Source organism: Rhineura floridana, chromosome 1 (assembly GCF_030035675.1).
Source record: "Rhineura floridana isolate rRhiFlo1 chromosome 1, rRhiFlo1.hap2, whole genome shotgun sequence".
In the NCBI taxonomy this organism is placed as follows: domain Eukaryota; kingdom Metazoa; phylum Chordata; class Lepidosauria; order Squamata; family Rhineuridae; genus Rhineura; species Rhineura floridana.
In genome coordinates, this window is record NC_084480.1 from 49,137,509 (window position 1) to 49,156,763 (window position 19,255).

Sequence of the window (19,255 nt, forward strand, 5' to 3'; positions counted from 1 at the left end):
ATGACCAGTTCTGATCTTGACATGTTTGGGATATTTCTTGCAGAAACACAATGTGATTTGTTTTTATTTTTAAAAAGAATCACCTCAGAGAAAAGGTTCAGATAGGTGACAACTGATTCAGTTTTTTCACATACATTGAATAGAGCACACAATGAAGCAAATAAGCTTGCAGGGCAATCCTATGTATGTTTACTTGGCAATCCTATGTATGTTTGCTGTATTCCATGGGGGGTTTACTCTCTATTAAGTGTACTTGGGACTGCAACCTTAATAGGAATGTCTTTTCAAATCCACATTCAATCACTGACACATCACAGATTCCAATTTAGTTACCAGCAACTGCAGTTTGAATGATCTCATATAGAACAACCGAGGAAGACTGCTGAGGCTTTATGAAGCCTCTGTCAGTCAGGAATTGGGCAATGCCGGGCTAAATAGACCAATGGTTTGACTGAGTATTAAGACAGCTTCATATTTTCATATATGCTCAAGATATTGTGAGCCATATGTACCTTTTGCAGGGACATTCTGTTTGTTGTTAGAATTACAGGTCTTATGTGCATCATGTCTTGCTACCAATTTGGCTGGGTAGGCTGACTGCATTTTCTATTCCCAGACTTCAATGCAGTCTTGCAACATGTCTGCCTCTGCTTTCTCCTATATGTCTGCTCCTCTGCAGATATTTGGGGCATTAAAGAAATAAAGAAACACGCACCTCCTTCCTGATGTCTATTACTATGACTGAACAAAGGAAGAGGGGTTAGTAGCAGGAGAAGCTAGACAGAGGGGGAAATATATTTTATGTAATACTTAGGTGAAAAACATGTGAAAAGAACCCAAAGTTGTGTGGGATATGCATGTAATTCAAAGGAGAAATCAGGCAGTAAAGACTTGAAGTCATGTGAGCACTACTTCTGATTTTTGGAGGTGCAGGGATTTCAGTATAGCAGAAGAGATTTTGGTGTAGGGACACAAGTTGTCAACATTCAAAGGTCCACTCTTTAAAATTAGTTTTTGAAAAAGCACAGGGCAGTATTCAGTGATAGTCCTACTCAGAGGATACCCACTGAAGTTAATAGACATGACTAACTGAGGTTCATTAATTTCAATTGGTCTACTCTAAGTACAGTTTAGTTGAATGCCACCCATTATTATTATTATTATTATTATTATTATTATTATTATATTTCTATCCTGCCCTTCTACCCTATAATAGGGCACTCAGGGCAGCTTACAATAAAATCGCACACATACATAATAAAATTGTACATAATAAAAAACACAAAAACATTAAAGTAAATTAAAATACAAAAAATGCAATATATACACACACACATACATACACGTATATATAATAAATATATAGGGGAGTGGTACTAAAGGGACTAAAAAAGTCTCAGGCTCTCCCATTAGTCCCATCTCCCATATTTTAAGAGCCTATGTTGGGAGTTTTTATATCCATGACAACAGGACTGAAAGCCACCTTTTTTAGAAGCAAAGGGATTGGTGTGGCTGGTACGCACACCTAATACACAGTGTTGTCTGTGACAGACATTTCAGTCACTGTAGGTTATTGAGTTGCTATGCTTGTCTGTTGTAACTGGGGCTTTGCTTAAGAAATAAGAATAGGTTTGTGAATGGAGATAATAAGAAATATTTTTCATGCTTAGCAATGAACTTTAAATGATCTTAGTAATCAGAACTACTCCAACTCAAAAGGGAAATGTGATGTCAGCTTACCTATCTCACACACATGCTTTGACAATGCTTCTAGAAAATGACGGGACCAGCAGGATCCCAGTGTGTGTGGGAGGGAACACTTTACCTAGGTTAGGAGGGAGAGCAGCCAGAACTGCAAGCCCCTTATCATAACAGGGTCTGGCATGCTTGATACTTGATGGAGAGTTCTAATATGAAACTAAAAAAAAGAAATTGCACTATTGAAACAAAGGTCACAGTAAGCCTAAAATTGGCAACATATGCCTGTTAAAATTCCTCGTTGCACTAAAATGAAAGGACTGTGGATGATAGGTTACACCTTCAAGTATACAGCACTAAGACTTGTGAATTACTAATACTAAAGTACCTATAGCTTCCTTACTAACTTCACGTCTTCTTAGGAAAGCCATGCCCATAAAAACAATAGAATGTCAAATTAAATCTGAACCAGCATTTCTAGATATGATTTACACTATAGTGAGACAAAAAATAAAGATAAGAAGAAACACAGAAACGGTCAGCCTGTACCTTTCCACTGCCTCTTGAATCTGCCTCATCCAATGACTGCGTTCCTCTTTAGAACTGGTATGAATCTCATACATCTCAGGCCCAGTAGATGATGCACTAATTAGAAACATCCCTCTCTCTTCATTGGCTACTTCTCTGACAATAAGTTTCTGAAGGGCTATAACTGCAGGCTTCTGGTCCTACACAGAAGAAATCACAAATCACAATGTCCACTGAATGGGAGTAACTTATAATCATGAAAATCTTGTGAGAATAATTATGTATGAAACACATGGTATGTCCTTGCTGATATAATATCTACCAGGACTACTGTTACTCACTTTATTTAGGAAAGCACATGGTCTATCATGTTATTGCATGCTCTGTATAGTTTTTTTAATTATTGTAGCATGTGTTACAGAATTAACCAGTAAATACAGTAGTAAAATGTCTTTTATGTACTCAAAACTCTGTTCTATTACTGAATGGAAATAACGGCCATGATCCAGTTTAAGTCATAAAGGTGAGATACTTAAACATCAACTTTAGTTAAACAAATGAAACTTTAAAGCAAATAATAAAAAGAGTCTGTTGGATCAGGCGAGTGGCCCATCTAGTCCAGCATTCTGTTCTCACTGTGGCCAACTAGATGCCTATGGGAAGCCTGCAAGCAGGACCTGAGCACAAGAGCGCTTTCCTCTCCTGCGGTTTCCAGCAACTATTATTATTAATTACTATCATCATCATTTATTAGATGTATTAGATGCTTGATACCTGAAGGTCCCCACACAACTTACACAATGTTAAAACAAAAACAAATAGAACACACTATAAAAACATAACAATAAACAACCAAACAATAGCAATAGCACCCCCACGCAGCCATAGGAAGGTTTGGTAGCATATTAAAACAAAACATCATCTCACTCTATCAGATGCCTGGGATTCAGGAGCATGCTACCTCCGACTACAGAGGCAGAGCATAGCCATCATGTCAGTAGTCACTGATAGCCTTATCCTCCATGCATTTGTCTAATCCTCTTTCAAAGCCGTCTAAGTTGGTGGCCACCACTGCCTCTTGCAGGAGCGAATTCCATAGTTTAACTATGTGCTGCGTGAAGAAGTACTTCCTTTTGTCTGTCCTGAATTTTCCAACATTTAGCTTCACTGGATGTCCATGAGTTCTAGTGTTATGACAGAGGGAGAAAAAAATTTCTCCACCACTTTCTTCATGCCAAGCATAATTTTATAACTATTATCATGTCACTTCTTACTCACCTTTTTGCTAAACTAAAAAACCTCAAACACTGCAATTATCTTTCCTCATAGAGAAGTGGCTCCACGCCCTTGGTCATTCTGGTTGCCCTTTTTTGAACCTTTTCCAGCTTTACAATATTGTTTTTGAGGTGAGGCGACCAGAACTGAACAATTATTCCAAATGTGGTTGCACACATATTTGTATAACGGCATTATAATACCTGCAATTTTATTTTCAGTTCTTTCCTAATGATCCTTAGCATCAAATTTGCTTTTTTCACGCTGGGTCAACATCTGCATCGAGCTATTCATGACGACCCCAAGATGCTTAGCTTTGGCTGGATCGTGCCCAATGTTTATGATTTTCACACATTATAAAGAAAGATTTAAAGGCCAGTTGCAGAGTCTAATTAGTTTATAATCCTTTACAACATATTTGGGATTTTGTTAAACTGAAGGACAGCATACAAATATTCAAGATAAATAAAATATTAAATATTCTAATCTTTGAAATGTGGTGCTATGACCATAGTTCTACCTCTTTCCCAGCAGCTTCTGAACTACTTGACAAAATGTTTTATGATGATTATGGCTGATACCAAAAAGAAACATTAATAAAACTAACATGCAGCTACCAAGTGCACAAGTCTGGATATATATAATAATACACAATTAAGATAATAAAAAGTACAATTAATATTTTAGATACTCACAACAGCTGCAAAGATGTATTTCTGATCTTTTTCTTGTAAAAACAACATCACATCATTTAGAAGGAGAGCTAATATATCTTTTAAAAAGAAAGGAAAAGAATATCACAGGTTAATTTCTTACTTTCATGTCAAATAAATAAATGAAAATGAATGCAATTTAAAAAAAAACTCAGGAAATAAAAATGAATTGAAGGTATTTTAATCTACCTCATTCACTCTAAAGTGACTTCCAAAAATGCTTTTAAAACATGTCTTCTTTTATCTTAGTGAACAAAGAGAAATGTTGCTTTACAATTCATTTTCTAGCACTAGACCCAAGGTAAAACAATATTTACAAAGGTTTTCACAATTCAAGGAAACTCAAAAAATTATTGCCTTGACAGAAACTTTATTATAAATATGTATATTGCATATGAACAGTTTGGGACCAGGTTGCTTGAAGGCAGAAGGCATATCAAGATCTATTGGTAGATCTCTTGTTGATTTGCAGTAGATCTGCAAGGGTTTCTAACTTCCAGTTATCGAACCACAGCAGCAACTACACAGCTTTCCCTCCCACCCCCCTACCCAAAATTAAGTTAGAGTCTGTATTTGTGGATGAAATCACCTGTGACCTTGGTTTTAGTACTGATCACATATTCCTAGGCTGAGCATATAAGCAGAAGCACCCTACTCCTCATTTCTTTGTGTAAGTCTTCACCACTATTTTTCAACTGGCTCAGGCTGGTGGACCTCAGAGTTCTGCTAAAAAACAAAGCAGATTCCATAAGGCTGAAGTCTGCCTACCATTGACTTGAAGGACTGACAGTATATGAACCTGCCCGGGCCCTGAGATCAGCCTAAGAGATACTGATCTATGGGCCATCGCTAAGAACCATCAGATTGACAGATACCATGGACAGGGACTTTTCCGTGGTAGCCTTACAACTTTGCAATTTCCTTTGCTGGGAGGTGCAAATGGCCTCCATATTGGTGGCTTTTAAAATATCTTTGATTTGCTTGGCTTTTCACTGATAGCTTTTTTTAGCTTCATATTTTATAATGCCATATTGTTTGACATATTGTATTTATTAACTGCTCTAAGCTGCTTTGTGAAGATTTTACCCTAAAGTGTAGGCTAAAATATGTGAAATAAATAAATAAATACATTTACACCCAACATTTTGAAGACGGTCAAAGCTAAGCAGGCCACTGATGTCAAGTATGTTACAATTAGTTCTCACTGGTTCTTGTTCCTTGCTTTTGGTTCTCATTCTTTACTTTTGTGGAAAGGGATAAATGACTAACTTCTAGAAACTTTTTAATATACGAAAACAGTATGAGTACCTATTTAATAGTGTTTCAAATCTGTAAGGCTATCCAGAGGACCGCATTCTCTTTTCTATCATGCATACTGTATCTATTCGTGACCAAGTACAAAACAATTTTCCCTGTGGAATACTTTTCCATGCCATTTTCTCATAAACTCACATTTGAAATGCAATCAACTGTCTTTTAAAAGCCAGAGAGAAATAACAATATACTGTTTGTCTTCAAGTACAGCTGGTAGAGCACAGCGGGGAGGAGAGCCCGACTGGGAGTCCAGAGTCTGTGAGTTCAAATTCCCACTCGTGTCTCCTGGGTGTCAAGGGCCAGCTAAAGATCACCCCCACAGTGAGTGGCTCAGGGGTTACGTGCCCTGCCGCCTGTGCAGCCGTGGGCAAGCTGCATAGTCCCAAGGAGCCCAGTTGCCCCCCAGCTGGCAGTTGCAGAGAAGGAAGGGGCTGGCTTGTGCAGCTGTGGCAAGCTGAGCAGGCCCTAGCCAGCTGGAGAGAACTAGCCTCAGAGGGAGGCAATGGTAAACCCCCTCTGAATACCGCTTACCATGAAAACCCTATTCATAGAGTAGCCATAAGTCATTTGTCTTCAAAAGTATACAAGGAACTTAAACCGCAAGTACCTTTGAAGCGTCCTGTAGCTGTTTTCCAATAAACTAAACCTTCATGCAAAATTGTCCTCTCTTTCTTGATCAAATCTTGCTTCCTGAAAACATGGCCATTTTTCAACTTGGTATATGATTTGTTTTCAATCTTGCTGAGAATCTCCAACAATTTTTGTTTTTTCTCATATTCATTGACTTGCAAATCAACTGCTGCAATCATGTCCTTGATTAGGCAAAGGGCTTTACATAAGTTCTGGTGTTCTTCGGTTCCTTCTATAGGAAAGCAAACAAAAACACATAAGGAATCAGGGGGAGTCATTTCTCCTTAAATAACTGGAGTGGGTTTTCACAAGAGATGTCAAGCACATAAATTTCAAATTATTTTTGTACATAATTCATGCTCAATGAATTCTCTTCTTAAAAATAGTGATTAAATACATGGCTCTGAGATTTTCTGTGTGTGTTGAAAGGAAAGCAGAATACGAAAAACTATGCCCCAGTATTAATATCTGTGTTCAAAAAATGCAGGATGGTTGTATCGTTCCATCAGCACAAGGACTTCTGGCTGTGCAATGGAATTAGATCTCCCTCTGCTCTCTCTGCACTTCCCTGGCCTGCCCCTTAAATCTGTTACAGATATCCAACCTTCCAGACCAGATATCGGGATGATGCAAGGGGTACATGGGGAGAGAAGAGGGAGGGGAAGTTCCGTTGCGCAAATAGAAATCCTTGTGCTAACAAAACTCCTTACAAATCCTTTTCCAACCCTTACTGTATATTACTGAAAATATTGCTCTCGTGTCCCAGTATTAAAGTAAGAAAGATATAAGAGGCAGCCCAGTTCTTCCACAGCTTTAGCTGCTGCAGTTCAAGAATAGATGTGTGGGGCACAACAGATGAAGTGCCATCCTATGAAAAGCAAATGGAGGAGAGGCATGACATTCTGATCCGCTTATTGTTTAAAAGATTCACCAACACTTGCTGCTAACCCATACTGCCAGCAAAACCATGTGCTGATGATGCTAGTCTAGCAGTCAAGCTCTGCTGGAGAGATCTGCTCTTAGCGCTTGGAGATATGGGCAGCACTGCCTCCCTCTTCATTACATTACACTTTTATTCAGTGCACCTCTGCTACATTGTGACTTTTCTCCACTGATGAAATTGGATAAGCAAGGGAGGAGAGACTGCATTGGGAACTTAGCATCCACTGCATGGCAGTTCACAGGATCAAACTATGAAGCTACTGTTCCCGTTATGGGGTCCTTTAATTCACTCCATAGTCTTTGAAAAATACGAGCGAAGGGGACCATCACAAATGGTAATGGGCAACTCCTCCATGCCAGGAATTCAAGCTCTGTGTGATGCATATCTTAAAAATTCTTTATACCCTAAAATAATTGCTTTGCCATATCTCCTTACAACAGCATCTATCTATTCTTTGTAATATTCTGGCACAGCAGTCAGCATATCCACCCAAAGCACTTGTTTGGTTTTATAGGAACAGGTTGAGTCACTGTCCAGATTCAGATGCAATGGCCTGAATTCATTTATGGGTCCTCTTTGAGATTCATGAGAACCAATCCCCTGCTGTCAATACAGACGTCAAAATGTCCCAAAACAATTTCTTCAATTTTGTCCTGACCAGGCTTCTGAAATTGCACTTGAGTAACTAATAGAGGTATCCTGAGAGGGGCTGAGGTGGTGCAGGGTGGTGGCCAGCTCCAGGCTGGCAGAGCAGAAGGGCCCAAATAAGGGCAGTCTCCAAGGAATGAAACAGCCTAGGATCCAGCAGATCCCTGGCCATCCTCTGTTCTGCTTTAGGGCTTTTGCTGGTGGTAGCATTTCCTCGGTTGGGCTTTCAGTGGTTGCAGCGGGAGCCTCTGCAGTGGCCGTTTCCCCCCACCTGTTCCTGCAGATGACAGCAGACAGGGAAGGCCCTTCAACCCCCTTTGGAATCATGGATCAAGGGTCAGGACTGCAAATTCTATGGTTTATTATTGCATCAAGAAATTTAAGGGTCCACAGCTCTTTTTCCCTGATACAAAACTAAGTCAGGCTGCAATTCAATTAACACTGATAGGGTAAGTCTCATTGAACCTAATGGAGATTACTTCTGAGTAGAAATGTACTGCAGCCTGTGATACAAACTAAGTGGGATTTGAAAACTTTAAAAACTTTACCATTCTTGAGGAAGTACAACTGTATGTGGAAAAGCAGTAATTGATTATTGATTTTTATGTGAAAAGCAGTAATTGATTATTTACTTTACGTGGACGTTTTCCTGTTCATAATATGAGAGATGAAGAAAAATATATTTGTTGCCTCTAATGTTATTCAGTGGAACAAACCTTGAAGATTTCTCATGAAAGGTAACTTAAAATTACTCCTTACCTTTGGAATACTGCAATATTCTCTCTACTAGAACTGGGTACTTTGTGATTCTCTGAGTGACCAGCAGAATGCATTCTGGGATTCCTCGACGTCGAGCCAAAAGATTACTGTTCCGTAGCTTTAAAAATAGAAAAAAAGAATAGAATAGATAACATTTATATGAATAAGCAGTCCTGTTTGTGACATCTTCTTTTCCACTGTAAATCCCTCCTGCTGGATTGAGGTAGAGTTCACTTATTATCTTATTTTTAGCTTTTTTTTATCAACCTAGTCAACAGAAACAAGGTCTATAAATTTATAAGCTTATGTGAATTATTACTTCAGTTTGAAGTCTTTTTTTTTTTAAATAATAATCTAAATCGGATAAGTCTAGCACCAGCAGCTGGATCACCAGGGAGGCTGAAGAAGGCAACTTACCATCACAGGTACTTCCCAGCATCTCCCTTTTCCTCCTGCCAGGCTCCTTTGGGAGACAGATGAGGGAAGTGAACCATCTAGCCATCTATCTTCAGACTCAGCCAAGCTGCTCTGGATCCTTGCAGTGAAGGGCTGTGTTAGTTGTGTGTTTTTTTGCTTTATACTGTTAATCTTTAATTTGATTTGTATTTTTAGATTGTTGAATTTATGCAACATTTACGGAATTATTCATTTTTGTCAAATTTGAATCTGTTAAGATTTCTAACAAAATTTTGTAGTTTTTTTCCAAATCTGATATTTTATTTTAATAAGTTGTTTATTGCAACCTCTTTCAGGTAAAGTCCAGAAGTTACGTTTTTTATTTTTGTACTAAACTTTTTTTTTTACACTAAATTTGTTAAAGCCTCAATGCTATGAGCCCAGTTTTGGAATGGAACTTAACCCAACATCATAAAAGCTATCTGTCAATAATTTTTGTGCCCACACAATGTTATTCATTCAGTTCTTTAAAAGAGGTCTCTGTTAGGGAAACTTAAGTTCTATAATAACAATAAAATCATCATCATCATCACAACTTGTATAGCACTTTTAAATGTTCAAAGTGCTTCTTATATATTATATAGTTGTAAACTTTACAACAAACCTGTTAGGTCAGTCAGTTTTATTATTCCCCCATAGTAGAGATTGAGGAAGGGAGAACTGAAGCTGAGAGAGAATGACTTGCCTAGGGCTGCTAGTGAGTTCATGGCAGGGACAAAATTCAACCCAGGGACATTGTGATTCACAGCTCTGTCTCTAAAGCCACTATGGTACTCCAGCCCTTGTGCAGGTATATTTCTATTTAGGATTCATTCATTCAGGCTAGGGATAAGTGAGAATTTCAATTCAGTTCGCATTTCAAGGAGAATTTATCAAATTCGCAATTTCCGAAACAATATGAGAACTGAAACACAGCCGTCCTTTGAAATTCGCATTTATTAGAATTTTGGGATGCAGTTTGCCAACTAAACAACGTTTACAAAAATGCATAAGTGTGCATAAAAATGAATACATGAATGACAATAACATGCAAAAAGGCATGAAATTATGAGGAATGGCTTGCAAAAATGTTTACCTTTGTCAAAACTGCCTACAAAATGTGTTTATTTGGAGAAATTCACACTAAAATGGTGGAGAATTTTCATGAGGATTTTTTTTAAAAAAATTCACAGATCGCTGTAGAAATGTAGAGAACTGAATTTAACAATGGGAAAATGAGAAACTTAGAGAACTGAAACAGACAGATCTTTCCATCCCTAATTCAGGTAATCTTCCGTACAGAAGTAACTCACCTGCTATTGCCAACTTACTTTGATGAAGTTCTGGAATTTTTTATTTTGCTGCAATTCTTTGAAAAGACTAACAGCTTCTTTCTGATGACTACAAAATTCCCCATATATCGCCTTCATTTTGTTTGCATTCTCTTCTGAAAACTGATTAAAAGCAGCAATTAAAAGCAGTGCTTATGGAACAGCAAATGCTTTACACTGAATATGTTAGTAAACCATACAAAGCTGGCACTGCTGGCATCATTCAGCCTACTGGCTAATCTGATATAGCCAGTGGGGATCAAATAAATCTGATCTTACACCTGTTTGAGTACAATTTATGTATTCAATTATGTAAGCAATAAAAATAACCCCCTCCACTTTTTTGCAAAAGCATCCAAAGGTTTATTTTGGCTAAGATTGATTCACCAGGAGGCAAGATAAGTAAACTTAACATATGAAGTTAGCATACCATTCCTGTCAGCTACTGAGCAGACAAGCAAGTCCACTCAGGAACAGCAAAGGGATAACATTGCAACCTGTTGCCACTGACACATCCAAGAATTCAGGATATTGTGAAGATGGAACTGGCTGAACAGGAAACATTAGAGCAGGAATGGGGAACCTGTGGTCCTCCAGATGTTGTTGGACCACAACTATCATCAGCCATAGCCAGCAATAGGGTTGCCAGGCTCAGGGCCTGAGACTGATCCTGTATCTTTAGGAGAAGAGAAAGTCAGCCAAGTGCAGGTGTTCTTGCAACACTGTAATGGGAGAAACCACATGGTGGAATTCTCCCTTCCTCCTGCACAACTTTTAAAAATACAGAAGACCTCGTGGAGGCCGGGCAACAAAGAGGTCTTCTGCATCTTTAAAAGTTGTGCAGAGGGTAAGAGGGCCACAGGTTCCCCAACAACCTCATTAGGGAGCAAGCACATTAAAATGAATGAGAGTAAAAACAAGTAAGACTGCAGTTAGGATGGCCTCTTTTTCTATATCCTTTCTGCGCCATTGATTTTATGTGATTTGAACAGGCAAATTGTGATTTAAGCATGCAAGCTGTACAGCTGATACAGTATTTTTTTTCACTTAGGTATCCAAGTATAAAATGTTATGTGATGTGTCCCTTAGAACCTGTTCAGCATGCATGTATTTCACCTGATTTCTCTGCCCCCGTCACACTAATAGTTCACGATATTGGTATTGGTGTACAAAGCCATATACAACTTGGGACTAGGATACCTAAAGGATCATCTCACCCCTTATATACCCACCACCTGAAGAGATGGCCACCTGCAGATACCACACATCAGGAGATCCATTCCATATGATGTGTGGCAGCACCTACCCTTTGGAATGCCCTTCCATTACTTTCAGATAGGTACCGTCCATGTTATCTTTGAGGGGCCTACTGAAGACCTTCCTTTTCAATAAGCCTTTTAAGTGGAGATTTTTATCCCAGGCTGCATCTGTATTCTGTTTTTATATATGTTTTTATCGCTGATGTTTTTAATTGTTAAATCACTTCAAGATGTTCTGTAGGAAGCTATTCATAAATGAAATAAATAAATAAAATAATTTTTGGGAGCTGCATGAATGAATGAACTTACCTCCCTTGAAAAGCACTACAACAGAGGTGATGTGATTTAATCTGAAACCTGTAGTGTGGTGATAGCTTTATGATGGCCCATTTACACATTCAACTCACTGTCTGAAGTTGCAGTCACCAAGTAATACACTACCATGTTTGAACTGATCTCTAAACTGCAAACCTTCAGTGAAATCCTGAACTCCTAATGTTTAGTAGTATCCTTTTGTAATGAGAACAGGTGTAACAACCCCACAATTCACAAGTACTGTATAAAACAAGCAGCTAAATACCTCACTGCACCTATGTGCATCTACAGCATAGGTGGGGAACCTGTGGCCCTCCAGATGTTGCTGAGCTACAACTCCCATCAACCCTGGCCACTGGCCATGTTTGCCTGATCTACAGCAACGAATTATGTGTATTATTTGTGTTGTTGATGGCACTTTTTTCATTCACAGAAACAGATGTTAATGAAAGGCTAAGTAGATTGCATGTATAGAAGAAAGTAAAATAACAGCACAAGTTCCCAATGTGTCCTTGACAACACCTATCCAGATAAGTTGTGTTTAAGGCTTCAATTCTACAACCATTTACCTGGGAGTAAGCCTCACTCAACAGGACTTGCTTTTGAATAGATATGTATAGGTGTGTGCAATTGATTTGGGAAATACAAGTTCATAGTCCATTTCAACACACAGAGCACTTCCAAACAGTTGCTATTTTCAGGTAGGATTCAATACCATACTGGCAAATTCAGGTTGCACAGTTAGAGTTGATTGGGAAGTCTTGTGCAACAAACCCATTTCCCCAAAAGATCAGACTTTTTACAATAAGAAAAGTGACAAGAAAATACAAATGGAAAGTGTGGGGTTACATTTGCTTTGAGGCAACATCATCTAACCTGTCTGCGAACAAATCAGAGTGAGTGCTCATTAAACAGCCAACATCATTTAATCTACCTGTAAACAACAGAGGATGGATTCTTGATAAACATGTAATCTAGAAGTGCCCACAGTGGTTTCTACTGGCTTGGGTTGAAGATCTGGTGATAAGATAGATTCTCATTGAACAGTAGCATTTAGGAGATGAAATCTTAATAGCTTAGCAATCATTCCTTACGACAAGCTGTTTGCCCTTCTAGAATGGATGCATCTTTTCTTTTTTATTCAAATGGTATGATGAAAACGTAATTCTGTTCAGCGCTTTACCTGCTGTACAAGGATGTCTCCAATTCTGCTAATTACAAAGTTTCGATCACTGTCCTCCTCGCATGATTCCTGTCGCCTCTCCTTCATGCTACAGAAGAACTGCTGATGAAGTTCTAGCAGTTCATCTAAACAGGGGAATATTTTGTCCACAGTGCTGTGGTCCAGCTGCAGTTCTTCTTTCATTCCTTTTCTGAATATTTTTGACATAATGAATAGTGTATGGATGTGATGTACTTCTGTTTGCATCAGCTCTGCAGTGAAGAGAAAGCAAGTGCACAGTTAAATAACTCAGGCTTGCTATAAACTAGTATGGGAAGGACTGTAGCTTGGTGATAGAGGATCTGCGGTGTGTGCAGAAGATCCAGGTTCACTCCTCAACATCTCCAGCTGAGAAAGAAAGTGGCTGCTAGTCAGTGTACACAAACTGAGCTAGATGGACCAATGGTCCAACTCAGCATAAGGCAGCCTCCTATGGTCCTAACAGTGAGCTCATTCTCTAAGTGCCAGTACTTATGTGGTCAAAACAGCACCACACAAGTTCTCCATAGAAACACAAAAAATCTTTAGCCAAAAATAAATAAAAACTTTACAAAAAAAAAAACTAAGGAGGTCAAAAACTGCCCAATAGGGTGAGAAGAGAGAGAAAACTAAAGAGGGAGGAGGAATGGAATGAAGTATCTGAAGTATCTGGCTGGCTGGCCGGCTGGCACTCTGAGCAGGAGCAGATGCAGGTCCTACTAGTTTTCTTTTTTTTCTTTTCTTTCTTTCTTTTTTTTTCAATTAATTTTTATTCTAATTTTCAAAACCAAAGTAATACAAAAAGAAAACAACACAAATCAATAACTAATACAATACAAAAAAAATACATATATATAAAAATATTGACTTCCGATTTGTCATAGTTCAGCTATAAATCTATAATATATAACAAACCTATCTCTTAATAGATTATAAAATCACCTTCCTCCAGCGTTTATCTTAGTTGGTTTCAAATCTCATTAACATCATATCATTTTAATATTCCACAAAAAGTCAAAGAGAAGTTTCCAATCCTTGAGATATATATCAATCAATTTTTTTTCTAAATAAACATGCCAATTAATCCAGCTCATCAAATCTACTAAATCCAGTAATTTCAAAACACTATAATTCAACTATAAATCTATAATATATAACAGACCTATCTCTTAATAGATTATAAAATCACCTTCCTCCAGCAGTTATCTTAGTTGGTTTCAAATCTCATTAACATCATATCATTTTAATCTTCCACAAAAAGTCAAAGAGAAGTTTCCAATCCTTGAGATATATGTCAATCATTTTTTTTTCTAAATAAACATGTCAATTAATCCAACTCATCAAATCTACTGAATCCAGTAGTTTCAAATCGCTCTTCTGTCATTATCCATATTGGGTCCATCTTCCATCTTTACGCACCCAAAAATCTTGCTGTCATAGTCATATAATAAAAGTCTGATAGGAATTTCCTTTATCACAGATATTTTCTTACCATCAAATCCAAACGTAACACTGAAGTATTATTTCAAAGCCGCATCTCTGCTCCTCTTTTCCACATGATACACTAGTACATTTCTTGAAGGTTTTTCCATTGACACAAAACAGAGATTAATTCTATTAACTTTCTCCATTTCAAGTTCCATCAAATCCTTCCAGTCCAGGAATTTTTTTGAACCGATAATATCTTTATCTCCAATCTCTTCAATTCCTTCAGAGACAGCGCTGTATTCCAAACTGTAATATTTATCTCCAGGATCCGTCACAACCAGGAAATCCAAATCTTTTTTCATGTCCATATTTAAGCCAATCTCCATAGATTGAACCTTGCCTTTAATTTCTCTTTCATCCTTTTTTTGTTTTCCAGATCTATCTTTATTCTCCTTTCTCATAGAATCCTGAGTTTCTTTCAGCTCCTGTCTCATTTCATCAAATTCAGTTCTCCACGCTTGTCTATTATTTCTCAGTTCTTGTTTTATTGAGTTAATCCCATCCATTATTTTCTGAAGCATGTCTAGAAATAAAGTCCCTTCTTGTACATCCATGATCTTCTTAATTGCCATTCTTAAAACCAAAAGAACAAAACTCCTTCAATTTTCAATGTCCCAAGCAAAGAGCAGTTTGTTTCTTTATCCAGTTACAAAGGAGTTAATCTTTCCAACCAACTAACGTCACACGCTAGACAGTCCTTATCTCTTAAATGTCCAGAAGTGCAAAAACAGCTTTTAGTTCACAGCGTTCAAATAACTAGTAGCAGAGAGAATGAGCAGATTCGTCAACAAAAAAAAAAAAGTAGATCAGAAAAAATAGTCCCTTATATATATTACACAAAAGTCTTGTAAATCAAAAAGATTTCTTATCTCTCCCAATCAGAAAGCTCTCATCCGTTGTAATCTTTAAAACGCAATTTTCCATGTCAGCTTTTTGCAATAATAATAAAAAAAAGATAAGCTATTTATATTTTCTTCCCACTTAGTTCCGTAAATAAAGAAGGAAAGTCTTACCTCATCTAGGTTATCTTAATTGCTGTTACTTTGACAAATCTCTTTAGCTATATAGATAAGAAAATGATAAATGTAGACAGGAGGTTTGCCTGCTAGTCCGTTAAAAAAAAACGGGTCACTTATCCAGCTGAGCTAGCATAAAATCCTCGCTCTGTCTGAACTGCTGGAAGACAGACAATTCTGACGAATTCCAGGCTCCAACAATCAAAACAAAACTATGTGGCAGATCTTACACTTCTTCCTTATCCGGAAGAAATCATCCCCAGTCAGAAAAAACCCTTCTGATTGAATTTAAAACTGGATAAGTTTCATCCAAGACGGGAGCCCGTCTCAGAGGCAGCACAGGCGGAGGGATCCTCCTGGGAAGTAGTTTTCATAATATTCTATTGTATTCTAATAGAAGGTACAGTTTGTACTTACCGTAAACGGTGTTTCTTCATGGATGACAAGAGGTCTCCACGTGGGTACTATAGCTCCCCCTACAGCTTGAAGACAGGAAATGCTTCAGGAAATGTTTTTGCTCCTCCCTTCCTGCTGAGGCTGTTTTCATTATTGTAAAGCTCTGCCAACAGCCTCAGCTCATCATGGAAAATATAACACATCGAAAAAACACAATAGGTGTAAGAATGTGGAAACAGTTAACCAGTCTGGGAGAGTCCCAGAAATGTGTGTAGTCGTGGCACCCTATAATATTGTCCCATATAGCCAGCCAGGTTAGGGAGGGCTGTGGAGACCTCTTGTCATCCATGAAGAAACACCATTTACGGTAAGTACAAACTGTACCTTCTCTCATGCATGACAGAGGTCTCCACGTGGGACATACTAAAGCTACGACCTAGGGTGGGTCAGATGGAGGCAGGACCTGTTGGAGAACTCTGCGACCAAATGAAGCCTCTGCTGATGCATATAGATCAATTTTGTAATGCCGAGTAAAGGTAGACAGGGATGACCAGGTGGCTGCACTACAAATTTCTTCTATGGAGGCATTAGTGGAGAAGGCCGCCGAAGTAGCGGCTGATCTGGTGGAATGAGCTGTAAGGTTTAATGGAGAAGGCCGGTGCAGAGCTTCGTATGCTAGAGATATACACACTCTAATCCACCTAGCCAAGGTATTTCGTGAGACCGTGTTTCCTAAAGTAGGCGGATGGAATGATACAAACAAGGAATCACATTTACGAAAGGACTCAGTTCTAGAAAGGTAGACTTTCAGAGCACAGCTAACGTCTAAGGAGTGCCACGCTCTTTCTCTGGGATGAGAGGGATTAGGACAAAAGGAAGGTAGGATTATTTCCTGCTGCCTATGGAATGGTGAGTTCACTTTGGGAACAAAGGCTGGGTTAGTTCGAAGCACCACTTTATCTTTATGGAATGTACACAGATGTTTTTGTATTGAGAGGGCTTGCAGTGCAGATACTCTGTGAGCCGAGGTGATAGCTACGAGGAATATCAATTTGAAGGACAGGACCCTGAGAGGAACAGATGCAACCGGCTCAAAGGGAGGTTTCTGAAGAGCACTGAGGGCGGCATGCAGGCTCCATGATGGAAATCTATGCAGTACTGGAGGACTTAAGGCAACAGTTCCTCGCAGGAACTTTTTGAGAAGAGGATGTGCAGCCAGAGAAGTATTGCTGGTACGTAGCAGAATGGATGAGAGAGCCGATGTTTGTCGTTTTAAAGTATTTGGCCGCATGCCCTTTTTCAGACCGTTTTGTAAGAACTGCAGAACTTGAGCGGCCACTGCTGACTCTGGAGAGATAACATGTGTGGTGCAACATGAGGAGAAAGTTTTCCATGTAGATTGATAGCTATTAATGGTGGAAGGGCATCTCGCTGACAGGATGGTATTCACCACTTCAGAGGAGTATCCTAACGCTAACAGCCTATTGCGCTCAATCTCCATGCAGTTAGTCTGAGCCATTGTGGCTCCAGATGTAGGAGAGGACCCTGATGGAGTAGGTCATGTCGTGCCGGTAGATAAAATGGTGGGCCTTGTGCCAGGCAAACTATGTCCGAGAACCAGGGGCGTCTCGGCCAATAGGGGCCACGAGGACCACGTGAGCTGCTTCTGTTCTGATTTTCTGCAGAACTCTGGACAGTAAGGGAGTCGGTGGGAAGGCATAGAGGAGGCCTTTTGGCCAGCTTACTGCCAGAGCATGTTGTTCTTCTGCTCCACGACTCCTGAATCGGGAGAAGAATCTCTTTATCTGGCGATTGTCGTCCGAAGCGAATAGGTCTACTTGGAAGTTGCTGAACTTCGCTTGGAGAGACTGGAATATTTCCACATTCAGAGCCCACTCGCCTGGGAAGAGCTGCTGTCTGCTCAGCCAGTCTGCCGTTATGTTCAGGTGACCTTGGATGTACACTGCTGAAATTGAGGACAGGTGTCTTTCTGCCCAAAGTAACATTGAGGTAGCCTCTAGGTTCAGAGTCCTTGAGCAGGTACCTCCTTGTTTGATCAGGTAAGCACAAGTCGACGTGTTGTCGGTGCAAATGAGGACATCCAGAAAGGCGAGGATTAGCGTGAAGTGCCGAAGAGCTAGGTGTGCTGCTCTTAACTCTAACCAGTTGATGTTTCTGGTTGCCTCTGCAGTTGACCAGCATTCTTGAACGTATTGTCCCTCACAGTGCGCTCCCCAACTGTGGAGGCTGACGTTGGTGGTGATGACTGTTCGGGGAGGATCCTGTAGTGGGACTCCTTTTGATAGGTTCCGTATTTCTTACCACCACGTGAGGGAGTGTTTGACTGGAGATGGAAGGAGAACATGATGATGGTTGCATAGTGCAATGTCTGATTGGAACTGAAGTAGAAAAGTTTGAAGTGGGCGGGAGTGCAGGCGCGCCCAGGGAGTGATCCCTATTGCTGATGCCATCATGCCCAGTAGTTTGGCAAGCAACATCACGTCTGGGGATTGAAGTTGGGACAAAGTAGTTGCTAGTGAGGCAATGTTCTGGACCCTCTGTGGTGACAGGAAATGAGCTGTTGAGCCGTGTCTATGGTCGCCCCAAGGTGGAGCAGTTGCTGAGAAGGGTATAGACGGCTCTTTTGGGAATTTAAGAGAAAGCCGTGACCTTGCAAGAAGTCTAGTGAAATGCGGACGTCCTGTTGGGCTTGATAGAAGGAATTGGAGCGGATGAGGAGGTTGTCTAAATAAGGGTATATGTGCAATCCTTGCATCCGAAGACCTGCTACTAACGTCACCATGACCTTGGTGAATAGTTGTGGCGCCGAAGCCAGACCAAAGGGAAGGGCTCTGTATTGAAAGTGGCGGCCATTGTAATAGAAGCGGAGTAATCGCCTGTGAGATGGGAATATGGGGATGTACAGGTAGGCCTCCTTTAAATCTATTGAAGCCAGAAAGTCCCATGGAAGAAGACTTCTCTGATGGACGTAAGGGTCTCCATCCTGAAGGTTCTCTGGATCACGAACTGATTTAAGAATTTGAGGTCGAGTACCCCGCGCCAGGATCCGTCCTTTTTCCCGACCAAGAAGAAGATGGAGTAAAGACCTGAGAAAACCTCTCCTGATGGTACTTCTTCTATGGTGGAGATATCCAACAGGTGATGAATCTCGCCTAAGATTGCTTGGTGTTTTTTGATGGAAGTGGCTAAGGGAGAGGGAAGGAATCTGGTGGGCGGGTACTCTGTAAATTCCATCCGGTACCCCTCCTTGACAATGGTGAGTACCCACTTGTCCTGGGTCGTGTG

At 39.7% G+C, this 19,255-nt stretch overlaps 1 protein-coding gene across 5 annotated transcripts in view; it reads right to left on the minus strand.

The window, feature by feature from the left end:
* ARHGEF28 (Rho guanine nucleotide exchange factor 28) overlaps positions 1-19,255 on the minus strand; it is a 244,137-nt gene that overhangs the window by 49,458 nt on the left and 175,424 nt on the right. For all 5 annotated transcript variants that reach the window (XM_061621010.1, XM_061621004.1, XM_061620991.1 and 2 more), the window contains 6 exons: positions 13,032-13,282; positions 10,275-10,397; positions 8,509-8,626; positions 6,136-6,390; positions 4,197-4,273; positions 2,248-2,426 (listed from right to left, as the gene is read on the minus strand). In XM_061621010.1, coding sequence (XP_061476994.1) covers positions 2,248-2,426; positions 4,197-4,273; positions 6,136-6,390; positions 8,509-8,626; positions 10,275-10,397; positions 13,032-13,282 — 1,003 coding nt within the window. The remainder of the gene's footprint in view (positions 1-2,247; positions 2,427-4,196; positions 4,274-6,135; positions 6,391-8,508; positions 8,627-10,274; positions 10,398-13,031; positions 13,283-19,255) is intronic.